At 53.5% G+C, this 12,761-nt stretch overlaps 1 protein-coding gene across 1 annotated transcript in view; it reads right to left on the bottom strand.

Annotated features, from left to right (window-relative positions):
• The window catches only part of CFAP65 (cilia and flagella associated protein 65), a 34,982-nt gene that overhangs the window by 6,408 nt on the left and 15,813 nt on the right, over positions 1 to 12,761 (bottom strand). Inside the window, exons 13-23 of the mRNA XM_063086555.1 lie at positions 11,776 to 12,021; positions 10,960 to 11,184; positions 9,913 to 10,071; positions 9,536 to 9,686; positions 9,007 to 9,135; positions 7,720 to 7,933; positions 7,268 to 7,396; positions 3,022 to 3,198; positions 2,681 to 2,747; positions 2,392 to 2,502; positions 67 to 258 (exon numbers count right to left, since the gene is read on the bottom strand). Of these exons, the coding sequence (XP_062942625.1) occupies positions 67 to 258; positions 2,392 to 2,502; positions 2,681 to 2,747; positions 3,022 to 3,198; positions 7,268 to 7,396; positions 7,720 to 7,933; positions 9,007 to 9,135; positions 9,536 to 9,686; positions 9,913 to 10,071; positions 10,960 to 11,184; positions 11,776 to 12,021 (1,800 nt within the window). The remainder of the gene's footprint in view (positions 1 to 66; positions 259 to 2,391; positions 2,503 to 2,680; positions 2,748 to 3,021; positions 3,199 to 7,267; positions 7,397 to 7,719; positions 7,934 to 9,006; positions 9,136 to 9,535; positions 9,687 to 9,912; positions 10,072 to 10,959; positions 11,185 to 11,775; positions 12,022 to 12,761) is intronic.

Here is a 12,761-nt window from a genome sequence, read left to right on the forward strand (position 1 = left end):
AGAGCAAGGCCTGCTGGGTGAGCCAGCTCCAACCCCCACCCTATGTTATTTTGGGCTGCTGCTCACCGTGTAGGTCTTGGCCTCGATAGGTGAGAATATCCATAAGATCTGAGCAGTGGTGCCTGGCTGGATCTCCCCTTTGGGGTTGAGGCAGCAGAAGATGGGGTGATCAAAATTTTTCTCCTGAACCCATGACAGGATGTTGGTCTGGATCTCATATGTCACCGGCACTGAACCACCATTATACAGCTCATAAATCTGCAGAGGGCAGGAATAGAAAAAGCTCCACACCAGCTCAGGACTGCAAACCGGACAGCCTGGGACTCTGTCCATTGTGGGAGGGCTGATCTCCATGGTGTCACCCTTAGAGTCCCAGAGCTCCCTAAATAGCTCTGATTTCCCATATGGCTTGATCACCCCAGATGTAACTTTATTTTCTGCCTGTGACATTTTAGGGTAATCTGTAATCCTATTTGTAAAGGACAGCTTATTTTATATGCCCTTAATTTAACTTTGTCAAATTATAAGTGGACCCTAGTGTTGGGATTGAGGGAAATGCTCCTGTACACACCACCCAGATCCTTCATCATTTTATAAGATCTCATTCTGATCCCCTGTGAGGCTACTACTTTCCACATCTGCCATTAGAGGCAGTGCTGCTTAAAGGTAGGTAAGGTGAGCAGAAGGAAGGTCCGAGGTACTCAAGACAAACTCCAAAGGTTGGGAATCACAGAATGCCCTGGAAGAAACCAGAGATCTTCTGCTCCAGTCCATCCTTTTAGAGCTGAGAAAACTGGAGCCAGAGAGAATAAAGAGTCCACTGGGATCTACACCTGGCCCCTTCTCATCTTAGCGCTCACTCTTGAGTAAGCTTAATTTCATTTTTTGATTTTAACTCTTGATTTTATTTCTCTAGCCTGGACCACCCCTTTGAGCCACTTGTCTGGTGCTATGGGCTGAACGCTTGTTTCTCTCCAAAATTCATATATTGCAACCTAATCCTCAATGCCATAGTATTAAGAGGTGGGGCCTTTAGGAGATGATTAGGTCATGGGGGTGGAGCCCTGATAAGTGATTAGTGCTCTTATAAAAGGGGCCTGAGGAAGCTTGTTTGTGTCTTCCACCATGTGAGGACAGAGCAAGAAAGTGCTATCTATGAACCAGTAGAGTGAGCCCTTACCAGATGCCGAATCTGCCCATGGCTTGATCTTGGACTTCCCAGCCTTTAGAATCATAAGAAATAAATTTCTGTTCTATAAGCCACCCGGTCTATGGTAACTTGTTACAGCAGCCGGGATGGACTGAGACATCTGGTATCCAGCTTCTACCAGACAACCCCTCTTGGTTGTCTCATAGGTACCTCGAACTTGGCCAAAACCCAACTCTTCACTCTAAAACCATATCTTCTCCCAGTTTATCTCCTTTCAGCAAATGGCACTACATATCCCCAGTAGCTGAAACCAACTTCACTGTCACAGGTCCGAGTGTGGCTGCTGGGAAGCCGGAGGGGTAGAGGGTGGTATGGGGAAGCAAACAGAGCTCGGGGCTAGGGGACTCCGTCTCAGGTCTAGAAAGCCCATTCCTCAGCCTCCAGGCTGAATAGCTGGAGACCCCTGCCCAGGAATACAAGGGCTTCTAAATGGATAGAAATTTCACAGCTGTGAAATGTGTGGGAAAATAATATGTTCCCCTCTTGGAGATTTCCAATGTACATTTTCAGATCAAAGGAACCAGATTCCCTCCAATCAATAAAGTAATAAAAGTCTACAGCTTCCTGAGGATTCACAGTTCAGTTCTTCAGACTCTAGAAAGATGTTTTTCTTGGATCAGTGATCTTTTTCAAACAGTGGCCGAGACCTATTAGGGAGCAGATGTAAATCATTTAAAGATGTCCAGCATTTTAAAAAAATGGAACAGAATAAAAAAAAAAAGAAAATATCAGCATACTTTGTATGTAGAAGCATAAGTGTAGGTTTGTTTAGATAGTATGTTTATGCATATACTGGGGTATAAGTGTATATGAGGGTACTTCAAAAAGTTCATGGAAGGATTTGTATTATCTTTTAACTCCATTTCTCCACGAACTTCTTGAAGTACTCTTCCATAATATTAAACATATTAGTGTGACTCATGGGTAAAGAATTTTGAAGAACCTTGTGCTAGAGGAAAAAATTTTCCACTTTTGCATGGGAACTGGGCGTGGCATGAGGAAACTGAAGGCTCTTGCCTTGGGTCTCCCCTAGTTGCCCAATCTGGAGGTTCAACTTGCTGGCCCCACCTCTTAGGTGCTTCTGGAGGGCAGCGTCTTTGTCACCCTGTCAAGGGCTAACACAGATACACAGAGATCAATGCTTAGGCTTCTTGGTGACCAGGGTAATGTAGACCACTGACCTGCCGTGGGGGCAGCGTTTCACCGATGGGGACAGGGATGAACTGGTGGCTGGTGGAGGTGAAGTGCACATACTTCTGCCCCAGCTTTACTGTCACACCTATGAAATTTAGCTGGAAATAAAAAGCTCATGGGTAATGCCCTTCCCTGAGAGAAACTGACGCACTCAGTGGAGAGATCTGAACCCCATCTTCCCTGGGTGGCACATTTCCCTGCTTCTCTCTTGATTGTCCAGTGATCCCTCTCCTCCAGCCTGACACCCAGGACAGGACCAGGGTGCTGGGGCCTCACCAGGATCTCCCGGCCATGGGACACCTTGAAGAGCACAGGGAGGCGATCAGTGCCAATGAACAGGTGGCTGGAAGGGAGACAAGTCCAGAATGAGTTCTTGAGCCCTGTTTCAAGTAGGAGAATGAATGGACATGCACTCCTGCATCTATGAGTCAGGTAGCCCCTGGGAGCAACTCATCCCTGAGCTGGGAAGGGGCAAGCAGGAAATTAGACTTCCCCTGCAGGTGGGAAGGTGGCTCTTCCAGGGAGATGGCTATTCAGGGTGCCCTGGAGTCACACAGTGAAAGGCCAGGGGAGGGGATCTCCAGGACCAGAAGTGCAGGGCAGGGGTGGAGGAGAACCTGTATTTGAGTTCCACCGTCTGCTCCTGCCCGGGACTCAGGCTCCCGGCCTTGGGGCTGATGGAGAAGATGCAGTTGTCCTGCACATGCATCTGGTGGAGCTCAGTGCAGTCAAACTCTGCTTGCTCTGCCCACAGCTCCAAGTCAATCTGCTGGTCACTTGGGAAGAGGAAGGCCCTGGGGAGGGTGTGAAGCAAGTGGAGTGAAGCCATGCAAAGGATGGTCGGTGAGAACAGAGAGGTGGGCACTCTGATCCCCCAAGGGACAGATGGGGCCTCCAAGCCCCCTGCATATCCTCCCCCAATTTGGCAAGCTGTGGATCCTCATTTTATAATGGCCCCCCAAGCTCAGGAATAGAAGCAGGGCCACAGTGACTAAATGAGAAATGAAGGGTGGGGTTCCTGTGTGGGTACAGGGTCGAGGGGCTCACTCGTGAGCTGGCCACTAGCTCTTAGTGACAAAGCCCCTAGGAAAGGGCCATGTGAGGCTTCTAAGAATGCTGGCAGCACCAACCAGGGGCCCCTGAGAGAGAGGGTGTCTGGGCCAGCTTGGGCACAGGGTGGAGAACAGGTGCCCCAGCAGGGCAGGCACTTTTGAAATGGTAGCAGGGCAGCACATAGAGTTAATGCCCTGGAAATGCCTTCCACTGTAGTAAAGTCGTTACTGCATTCTAAACAGCTGACAAAAGTAGTGACAACAGGGTCCCGAGGTCACAGACTGAAAGGAGAACCCCTTTACTCTCAGAGAGATGGCAAAGCAATGGCCCCAGCAGCAAACTGGGCAGAGGATATGAACAGGAAGCATCTAGAAAAGGGAAAGAAAACAGCCAATACACATCTGAAAAGCCTGATCGTGAGTCAGGAAAATGCAAACTAAAACTCTCAAGAGGAACTAGTCTGAAACATGAAAAATAGTTACATCCAATGCTGGTACGTTTAGAAAGAACAGACACCCTTAAGCATAGGTAGAGAGAGACGGAACTGCTGTGACCCTTTGGAAGCAATTTTAATAGCATCTATTGGAATAAAAAATGCATATGCCCTTTGACTGAGAAATCCCATTTTGGGGAACTAACCTGCAGGGTTAAAAGCACGCGCACACACACACACAGATGTTTATTACAACTTGCTTTGTAGTGGCAAAAAAAGAAAAAACACCTGAGAACAATTAAAGTCTTCCAATAAAGGGATGGTTTAACAACTTCAGATCCAACTATATGATAGAATAGTAGGCAGCTATTAAAAAGAATGAGTTAGATCTATAGGTATTGATCTGTACTGATCTGAAGGGAATGTTATTGATATAATGCTGAGTGAAAATATTTTCCAGAAAGTAAGGTGTATAGTATTGTGCCATTACTGTAAAAAAAAAAAAAAATGAAAGGGAAAACGAATCGCTCTGTAAATGTGCAAATGCATCTGGAGGTTGTGCAGATGCTGAGACCAGAAAACACTCTCTGAATGCTCGTCACTCCAGCAGAGGGGACGTGGAGAGGGAGCTGGGCAGCGTCTTGCTTTTCTTCCATCTCCCCTTCATCATTTGCCTTGTTACAAGTGAGTAAACTGCTTTTGTCATTTTGGGGGGATACCGATCAGCGGCAAAATTGGAGATCTTACTATTTTGGAATTCTCCAGATAGTTTCAGCATCTCTTTTGCCCTCACTGTCCTCATCCAGTCTCCCTCCTAAATAATTCCAACCCCTTTTCCTCTGCTGGTCCTCTAGTGTGGTCTCCCACCCCCCACCCTCCACCCACCACCCCTGTCTGGAGGACTGTGGCAGCCTCCCACCGTCCCCTTCCCTCAAACTGCTAACCCATTCTCCCTCCCAACCCCCAAGACCAGAGTGACAGGTCTTGAAACCTGATCATGTCTTTGCCCCCAAACCCCATCTTACACCCCACTGATACCCTCAGGAAGAAGCCCAAATCGCCCAAAGGAGGATGACAGATCCCTGCGTGTCCTCCCTCTCGCCGCTCCAGCCACACCTGTGTACATGCCAGGCCCTCTGTCTGGAAGGCTCTTCGCAGCCTCTGCCTCTTCCCCCCAGGATGTCAGTCTAGCTTAGTTGTAGTTTTCTCCGGGCAGCCTCTAGGATGCCCTCTGAGTGCTGCATGTGCCTCCTTCACAGCACGAGTTACCCTGCACCAGGAGGCCAGGCTGCCCAAGGCCCCTGCAGCACTGGGGATGGGGGACAGGGACTGGGTTCATCCTTTGTATTGTGAGGACCAGCTTGGAGCCTACACCTAGGAAGCACCCAGTAAAGCTTTATGGATGAGTGAACAAATGGCTTCAACCAGCATATCTGACATCTGTAAAGCATCTTCCCTTAAATGCACGACTCTTCAAATCCCCAGGCCTAGCAGAGCAGAGTCATCAGGAGGAGAAGGCTTGCAGGGAGCGGGGCAGCTGTGCCTTCCCGGGAGCTTCCCTCCCACTTGAGGTTCTCACTCTGTCCTGTCTGCTGCCGCCTCCAGGCCAAGTCCACACTCCCCCTTTCTGACTGGTCTTGGCAGGAATAAAACCCTCCGTCTGTTCTTTATGAGTTCAGCAGAGACGGGCTAGAATCTTCAAAAATAGCCTTCTAAGAAATTGAAAGGAAACACAACACAAAAAGCATAGGAGAGTCAAGCTGCTTAGAATCCTGGAAGCACGGACTGCCTTCCTGTACCTCAAATAATCTCCTGATGGGTGGGCCCCGCTCGGCGGGCACTCTGCCTGGGTTTCCTCCCGCCCCAGTTTCCAGCAGCCTGGACCCTGTCCACAGAGAGTGTGAGCTGGGTTGCTCCTCCACAAACATGCGCGGTCCACCAAAATACCTTGCTCGGCTCCAGGACATAGGCCAACGCCGTTCTTTCTGCCCCCAGCCTCCAAGCCCTGTAGGGCTGGCTCCTGGCCCACTCTAAGAGCCCAGTGAATGGCAGATCTGGAGCTCAAGGCAGGCCCTGGGCTGTCCCCACCAGGCCAGCAGCACTGCCAAGCTTCCCATCAGTCAGGGCTAGGAGCCCTCGGTGACTCATGCTTCCAGCCCTTCTCAGACAGGAGCCACCTAACGAGCCAGCTTCTCTGTCTTGCTCCACCAGAGAGGGGAGGGGGGACAGTCAGAGAGATTGGGGTGGCCATTGCAAACCCGAGAATGCCACCCTCACCCACAGGCCCCAAGACTCTTGCTGCTCCTGCCTGCGGTTCCCGAGCACAGAGCCCTTGCCTGCACATTTTCATTCATTTGCCCCTTGCCACACTTGGGCTGAGCCCCTAGCTTTCTCTCCCGAGCCTGGCCCAGATGGGGACACTTCTTCTCACTGAGCAAAACTGGATGTCATCAAAAGGAAGTTTACTAGGAAATCAAGGCATGTGGTGGAGGCAGGAGGAAGAAAAAGGAAAAGCCCTGGCATGGGAATGGGACGTTTACTGGGCACAAGTTCTGAGCCCCAGTGGGAGGAAGTCAGGCACAGGAAAGGGCAGACATGGTGAGCTCAGGTCTCCAGACCAGGCCCCATGTGATTTGAGAGGTGCAGCTTGCTCTGTGGCCACCCCAATCCTCCCGCCACCCCATGTGGCTCAGCCATGTCCCTCGGTGGCAGGTCCATCTGTGGCAGCAGATCCCTGGCCTTCCTCAACAGAGACCCTTAACTTGTCCCAACTCAGGCCCAGCACCCTCAACCTGGGACTCTGTCCGGTGGGTCCCAGAGCCTAGACACTGCCTGATACACAGAAGCAACTCAAAGACTTCCCGCTGACTACCTGTTGTAGGCAGGGCCCTGGAGCTCACAAATCTGGGTTTGAACCTGGCTCTGCCCATTAATAGCCAAGTGGACTTGGTTGAGTCCTTAACCTCATTGACCCTTGGCCTCCCCATCTGTGAAAGAGTCGGGGGAGGAGGATTTTCTCAGAGGGTGGCACGAGGAGGGGAGGAGCAGAGGCTTGTCGAGCACACTGAGGACATGCAGCAGGTGCCCAGTGAAAGTTTCTCACTCACTGGGTTACTAAGATGCCATGCCCAGCCTCCATCAGGCAGTTCCACCACTTCTGAGCCTGTTGACACATCTCAGCCAGTGATAGTCCTGAGTCCTGCTGGGCGACCCCAGTCCCACCCTGGCCTCCACACCCCATCCTTCGGAGGCCCGCTCTTCACAGACACCAAGCAGCCAGGTCTCCCACTGGCAAGAGAAGGCAGTTCTTCCACCCTTCCAGCCCCCAGGCTCCTGACTCCCGGGCCCTCTAGTGACCCCCTTCGAGCCCGCCATACCAGTCCAGGGACACTACTCCGCTGTTCTTCAGGGTCAGGAGCACCACAGAGGGTGGGGCCTTGAATGGTGCTGCCCCAAAATTGAAGTCAAGCTTCAGAGGGGTGAAGATGGGGGGGATCTGCTTCGTGCTGTGTGGAGCAGAGAGAAACGGGCTCAGAGACAGGGATGGGGACATGGTGGGGCCCTCCTGGGGGTGGCTGGCTTGGGCACTCCTCCCCGCCAGGTGGGAATTGGAGAATCTGGGACTCAGGGGGAGGGGTGGGCTAGCTCTTCAGACCTCAAGCCAATCCCTACCTTCTCCAGCCCTTCCAGGGAAGGGCAAGAATTTGGGGGCCACTCCCCCAAAGAGATGGGAAGCAGCTTCTCGGACAGGGCCTGGTGCTGGGGGTGTGGGCAGAAAGCTCCGCAACATCCGCAGGTAGGCCCTGCCCCCACCCCCAACCCAGCTCACCTGTGCCTGGTGGGCACCTTGTAGGTGAGCTCCTGGGGGGTGGGGTCACGTGCCAAGTAATTGTTGAGCATGTCTAGGGAGAAGAGGCGCCACAGGTGCTTCCGGGTGATGCCCTCAGCCCCGCCCGTGGAACTGACGCCCAGGATGGAGAGTAAGGGGTACACGGCAGCCAGGGAAGCGCAGCACAGCTCCTGCTTCTCTCCAGCCTTGTTATCTGGGGAGGGGAGTGAGGAAGTGAGGAGTGGGCTCGCCACCCAGCTCCCCGGGCGGCCGTGCAGGAGTCGTGATGTCTCTCGGGCTCTGGGACATTCCCAACAACCCTTGTCTGATACTTTCTATGTGCCAGGCACTGTCCTAAGAGCTTTACGCACATTCCTGCATCTAACATGCACCGTTATTTGTTTTCTAACTAATTTGTAATAACAGTTTTATGGAGACATAATTTATATACCATAAAATTCATGCTTTTAGCACGTACAGTTCAGTGATGGTTGTGTATTCAGAGTGGTGCAACCATCACCACTACCCAGTATTAGAAAACCTTCATGATCCCCCAAAGAAACCCAGTACCGATTAGCCATCACTCCGCATTCAGTCCTCCCCCGGCGACCACCGGCCTACTTTCTGTCTCTGTATATTTGTCTATTCTGGATATTTCACATAAATTCGATCATTCAGTATGTGACTTTTCGTAACTGGCTTATTTCATTAGCATAATGTTTGCACGTTTCATCCATATGGTGGCGCGCGTCAGAACTCATCCTCTTTTCTGGCCTGTGTGCCGTTTTTAGCCCCAGCTTATAGATGAGGAAACTGAGGCACAGGACAGCAAAACAACTTGCTAAGATTACACAGTTAATAAGTGCTGAAACCAGGATCCAATCTCAGACTGTCTGGCTCAAGTACACACTCTTAATTGCTCTTCCGTGCTGCCCTGGACTCCTTCCAGGCTGCCACGGAGCAGGCTAGTAACAACTCCATTGAGGGAGAAGGAAGCTGAGGCCCAGGGAGACTGGGGATTTGTCCACGATCCCACAGGAAGTCAGCCCAGCTCCTAACTCTTCCCATTGTCTTTCACAGCTCAGATACACACACATACAGATGCCCACGTGGACAGATGGGGCTGGTATGCAGCCAAAGGCACACTCCAGCATGCTCCCACTCACTCTGCCAGCTCTGATTTGACCCTCAGCACCCTCCCCACCCCAAGTCCTGCCTCCCACAGCTCTCCCGCTTTCCTCCTGCTCTTCCCTGGCACCGACTCTCCATGCCAGGTGGCCCAGGTACCTCTGTGGGAGAGGAGAGAGTAGCTGATGGTCCAGGAGTACTGGGCCCGGCGCTTGGGACAGGCAGTCAGGCAGATGGTGTCCTGGGAGCGGGGTGGCATGCTCCCCTCTGTCCGATCCAGCTGTAGAGCTGCTCAGGGATGAGGCAGGTGGGGTCAGGGGCAGAGGGGACCCAGTCTCTCCTCCTGCTCCTTCTCAGATGCCCTCCCCTGGGCGGTACCCTTCCTTCCAGCCTGAGACAGAGGGGACCACTCTTCTTTGTGTCACTGGTACCTGCTAAGCACTTTTCTCCATCTAGCAATGCTGGTAGCCCCATTTTACAGATGAGGCCACCAGCAGCCCCATTTTACAGATGAGTAAGCTGAGGCTCAGAGAGGACAGTCATCTGCCCAGTGTCACACAGCTATGAAGTGGAAGTACCAGGTTTTAAGCTCTGCTCTGCCTGACCCAAACTATCATGTGGTTAACCAGTCTTAACCAGGACCCTGCCCCCACTCCCTTGGCCCCAGTCCCAGCCCTGGTCCGAGTACCAAGGGGGTCATTGTCGATGACCTCAGGGCTGCACTGCTCCAGGTACAGGCGGTAGTAGAGGGTGCAGTTACCATCATTCAGGAGGACCAGGAACCTGGACTGCTTGCTGTTCACCAGCATGTTCCCAAAGTCCAGCTCCTTTTCCTTTGCCTGAGGGCCACAGTCAGCCAGCTTGGGGGCAGGAGGCTCTCCCAGGCCCACAGCCTGGCTCTCCCACCCCTATCCTCAGAGCATCCCCCAAGGAAGGGCAGGTCCAGGGGTGTGGGCCAGGGGAGCCAAAGGGCTCCTATCCCCTGCCCTCCTACCTGTGTCCTGCCCCCACCCCCCAGCCCCTCCTGCCCACCTCCTCCCACCCTGCCAGGGCTCTCCCACTCACCGAGAGGCTGCTGCTGATGCCCATGCCCACCAGCCGGAGCACATGCTGGGTGGTGGTGGGGGGTTTGGCATGTGGGGGCAGGCCAGCCTCCCAGACCCACATCCCCACTTGGAAGAGGTACTTGGTCTCCTCCAAAGGGCTGAAGGTCCATATCAGCGTCTGGGGTCACAGAGACGATCCCTACTTGGGGGCATCCAGAACCCCCTTCCCGGGGCTACTGGCCATCTCACTGCAGGGTGTCAAGCTATGAAAACCCTTTCTGAATATCTGCCCTGTGCCGGGCACTTTACACATGTCATATATCGTGATATCTCCCTAAGCCCCTCAATCCTATATCCCCATAAGGTCAGTGGTATTATTTTCGTGCCTTATTTTCTGATGAAAAATTGGATACTCAAGAGAAGTGGGGTAACTTGTCCAGGGTCACCTCCTGGTGGGGGCGGGAACTGGGGCGTGAACACAACTCCAGAGAATGTGTGGCCAACTCCAGAGAATCTCTCATCTCCCCAGTTACTATCCCCTGGGCTCTTACAGACACTGTGTGGCTTCCCCAACTTGTTTATTAGGCCCTAGATTAGGAACAGGGGTCTATTTTGGGTCTCAGCTGGCACTCCCCTCCGAACTGCAACTGGGACCTTTGGGAATCTCCTTCCTCAGCCCTACGGATAGCTGCCCATATGTCCCCAAATCTAGCTGCTCCCAACCACCCTCCCAACAATCTCGCAGCTTTGGAGACCATGAGTGGAGGGTGGACACGCCCCTGGGCCCTGGCTTCAGAAACTCTGGTTCCAGTGCCAGCTCTGCACCTCCTAACTTGTGGTCTTAGCAGCTTTTCCCTCTCCGAGTCTCAATTCTTCTTTGTAAAACGGGGGTAATGATGGCGATAATAAAAATATCTGCTCACAAGGCTGGGGAGGGGACTGCAGATTGAGCAGGCAGGTGCACATGGGAAGCCTGGCCACTGAAGGCAGGAATAAGAGATGATGATGAAGGTGAAGGTGACAGGAACCCTTTCCCCAGGCCTTGGCGACAGCGCAGGGCACTCACAAGGCTCTCGCTGGGCTGGATGAGCCCCCTGGAGGGCTGGACGGCCAGCATCTTTCGGAGCTGCTGCGAGACCCTCCACTCAAACTCCAGGGGCAGACGCGAGGGGTTGCGGAAGGTGAAGGGGCTGGTGGAGGAGCAGCCCACCTGGGTGGGCTTGAAGTAGATGATCCTGCAGGTGTCCAGCTTCAGCTGCAGTGGCTCCTCTCGGCTCTGCATGCCCACCTCCTGGGGCCAGAAGAAGGGGCAGTGCCCTGGCCTTCCCCCACAGCCCTGCTCCCCTCATCGTGTCCAAGAAGCCATTGATTGGCATCTTTGCCCCCTTGGGAAGGGCAGCAAAAGGCCCTCTGCCAGCCTGCATGTGGCACCTTCTGTCAAAGGCACAGTTGATAGTGACTGACCCAGGAGATAATTCTTGCAAAGAATTCAGGGACCAAGTGAGGATGTATGGAACATTTCGTGCAGACAGACATGGGTCCACCACCCCAGATCCTATCCCTGGCCTGGCCCCAAACACCCCTCTACCACGTGCAGATGTGAGTCTTCTTGCCCCAGATCCTTCCTCTGGATTCTCTGCACCCCTTCCTTGGCCCCAGACCCCATGAGGTGAATAGGCAGAGCCCTGAGGGGTAAGAGTGTTCACAGATGCAGCCGAGGGGTTCCCACCCTGCTATGCTGCTTCCTGGAAGAGGGGTGCATCCCTCCAACCGGCTACTTTCGGGGAGACTTAGAGGCCAACCCCAGAACATGCCTTTGAATAAAGAAGTTCCAGATTATGGCCCATTCCCAAGACCCAGGGCCCCTACCCCTGCCTCCTACCTTGAGATACTGGGGGCAAAAATTGAACTGCAGGTAGAAAATGTGCTGCTTCCAGGAGTTGCCCTTGGGGTAGGTACAGATGAGGAAGATCTGGTGGGCCCCAGGGGCCACGAGGCCCGAGGTGGGCCGCAGGCTGATGTCCATGCTGCTTTTGGGGGCCAGGCTGAAGGTCAGCAGCATGGAGCCCTTGTTGGCCAGGAGCAGGCTGCGGTAGGAAGGCTCGCCAGAGGACACTGCGGGAAATAGCTGGGGTGGCAGAGAAGGGGAAGAGCGAGGGACCCCTGCTCACATCTCCAGCCCCGAGACACACGCTTAGGGACACATATGTGGGCGTGGGTGGATCTGTCTCCAAGGAGATCCAAGACGCCTGCGTCTGTGCTGCCCAGCCAACACCTCGGAGTATGGATTGGTGGAGGCCACGGCCTGGCACCCCAGAATGCTCTGTTCTCTAGAGACCTCCGGACAGGGAGATGGGTGGCCACAGGCCCCTGGGAAGCTCCGGCCTCCAAGGCCTCTCCTCAGGGTTAGAGTAGAAGTTGCTTCACTTTAGGATGCCTTTGAATCCTCCTCTGGGAAACCACTTTCAGAGATCCGGGTCCAGAAGCTCTGGGGTAGGCAGCCCCTTCTAGGGGATTCTTGTGGAGGTGGCTGAGGGGAACCAGTCCCAACCATCCAGTTCCCAAACACTCCTTAGGCATCTAGAGTGTGGCCGGCACTAGCTAGAGCTGAGCAGGCTACAAAACCCAAGCCCCACAATCTGTGACCAAAGTTTCTCATCCAGCTGGGGCAACAGTGCACACATGTGAGTCAGCATGGGAGCAACATGGGCCCAGAGCCTGCGGGCCACCATGAGGCCACTAACCTCTGGGAGGAACTGGCCAAGGGAAGGAGGCCCGGGGAATCAGCAAGGGCAGCCCCATGAGTCAGGAAAGGCTTTGCAGAAGGGGGGGCCCTGGGCTGAACCTCAGGGGTGGTAAAGGTCTGGG

The sequence above is a fragment of the Cynocephalus volans genome, chromosome 1 (genome assembly GCF_027409185.1).
Source record: "Cynocephalus volans isolate mCynVol1 chromosome 1, mCynVol1.pri, whole genome shotgun sequence".
NCBI lineage: Eukaryota > Metazoa > Chordata > Mammalia > Dermoptera > Cynocephalidae > Cynocephalus > Cynocephalus volans.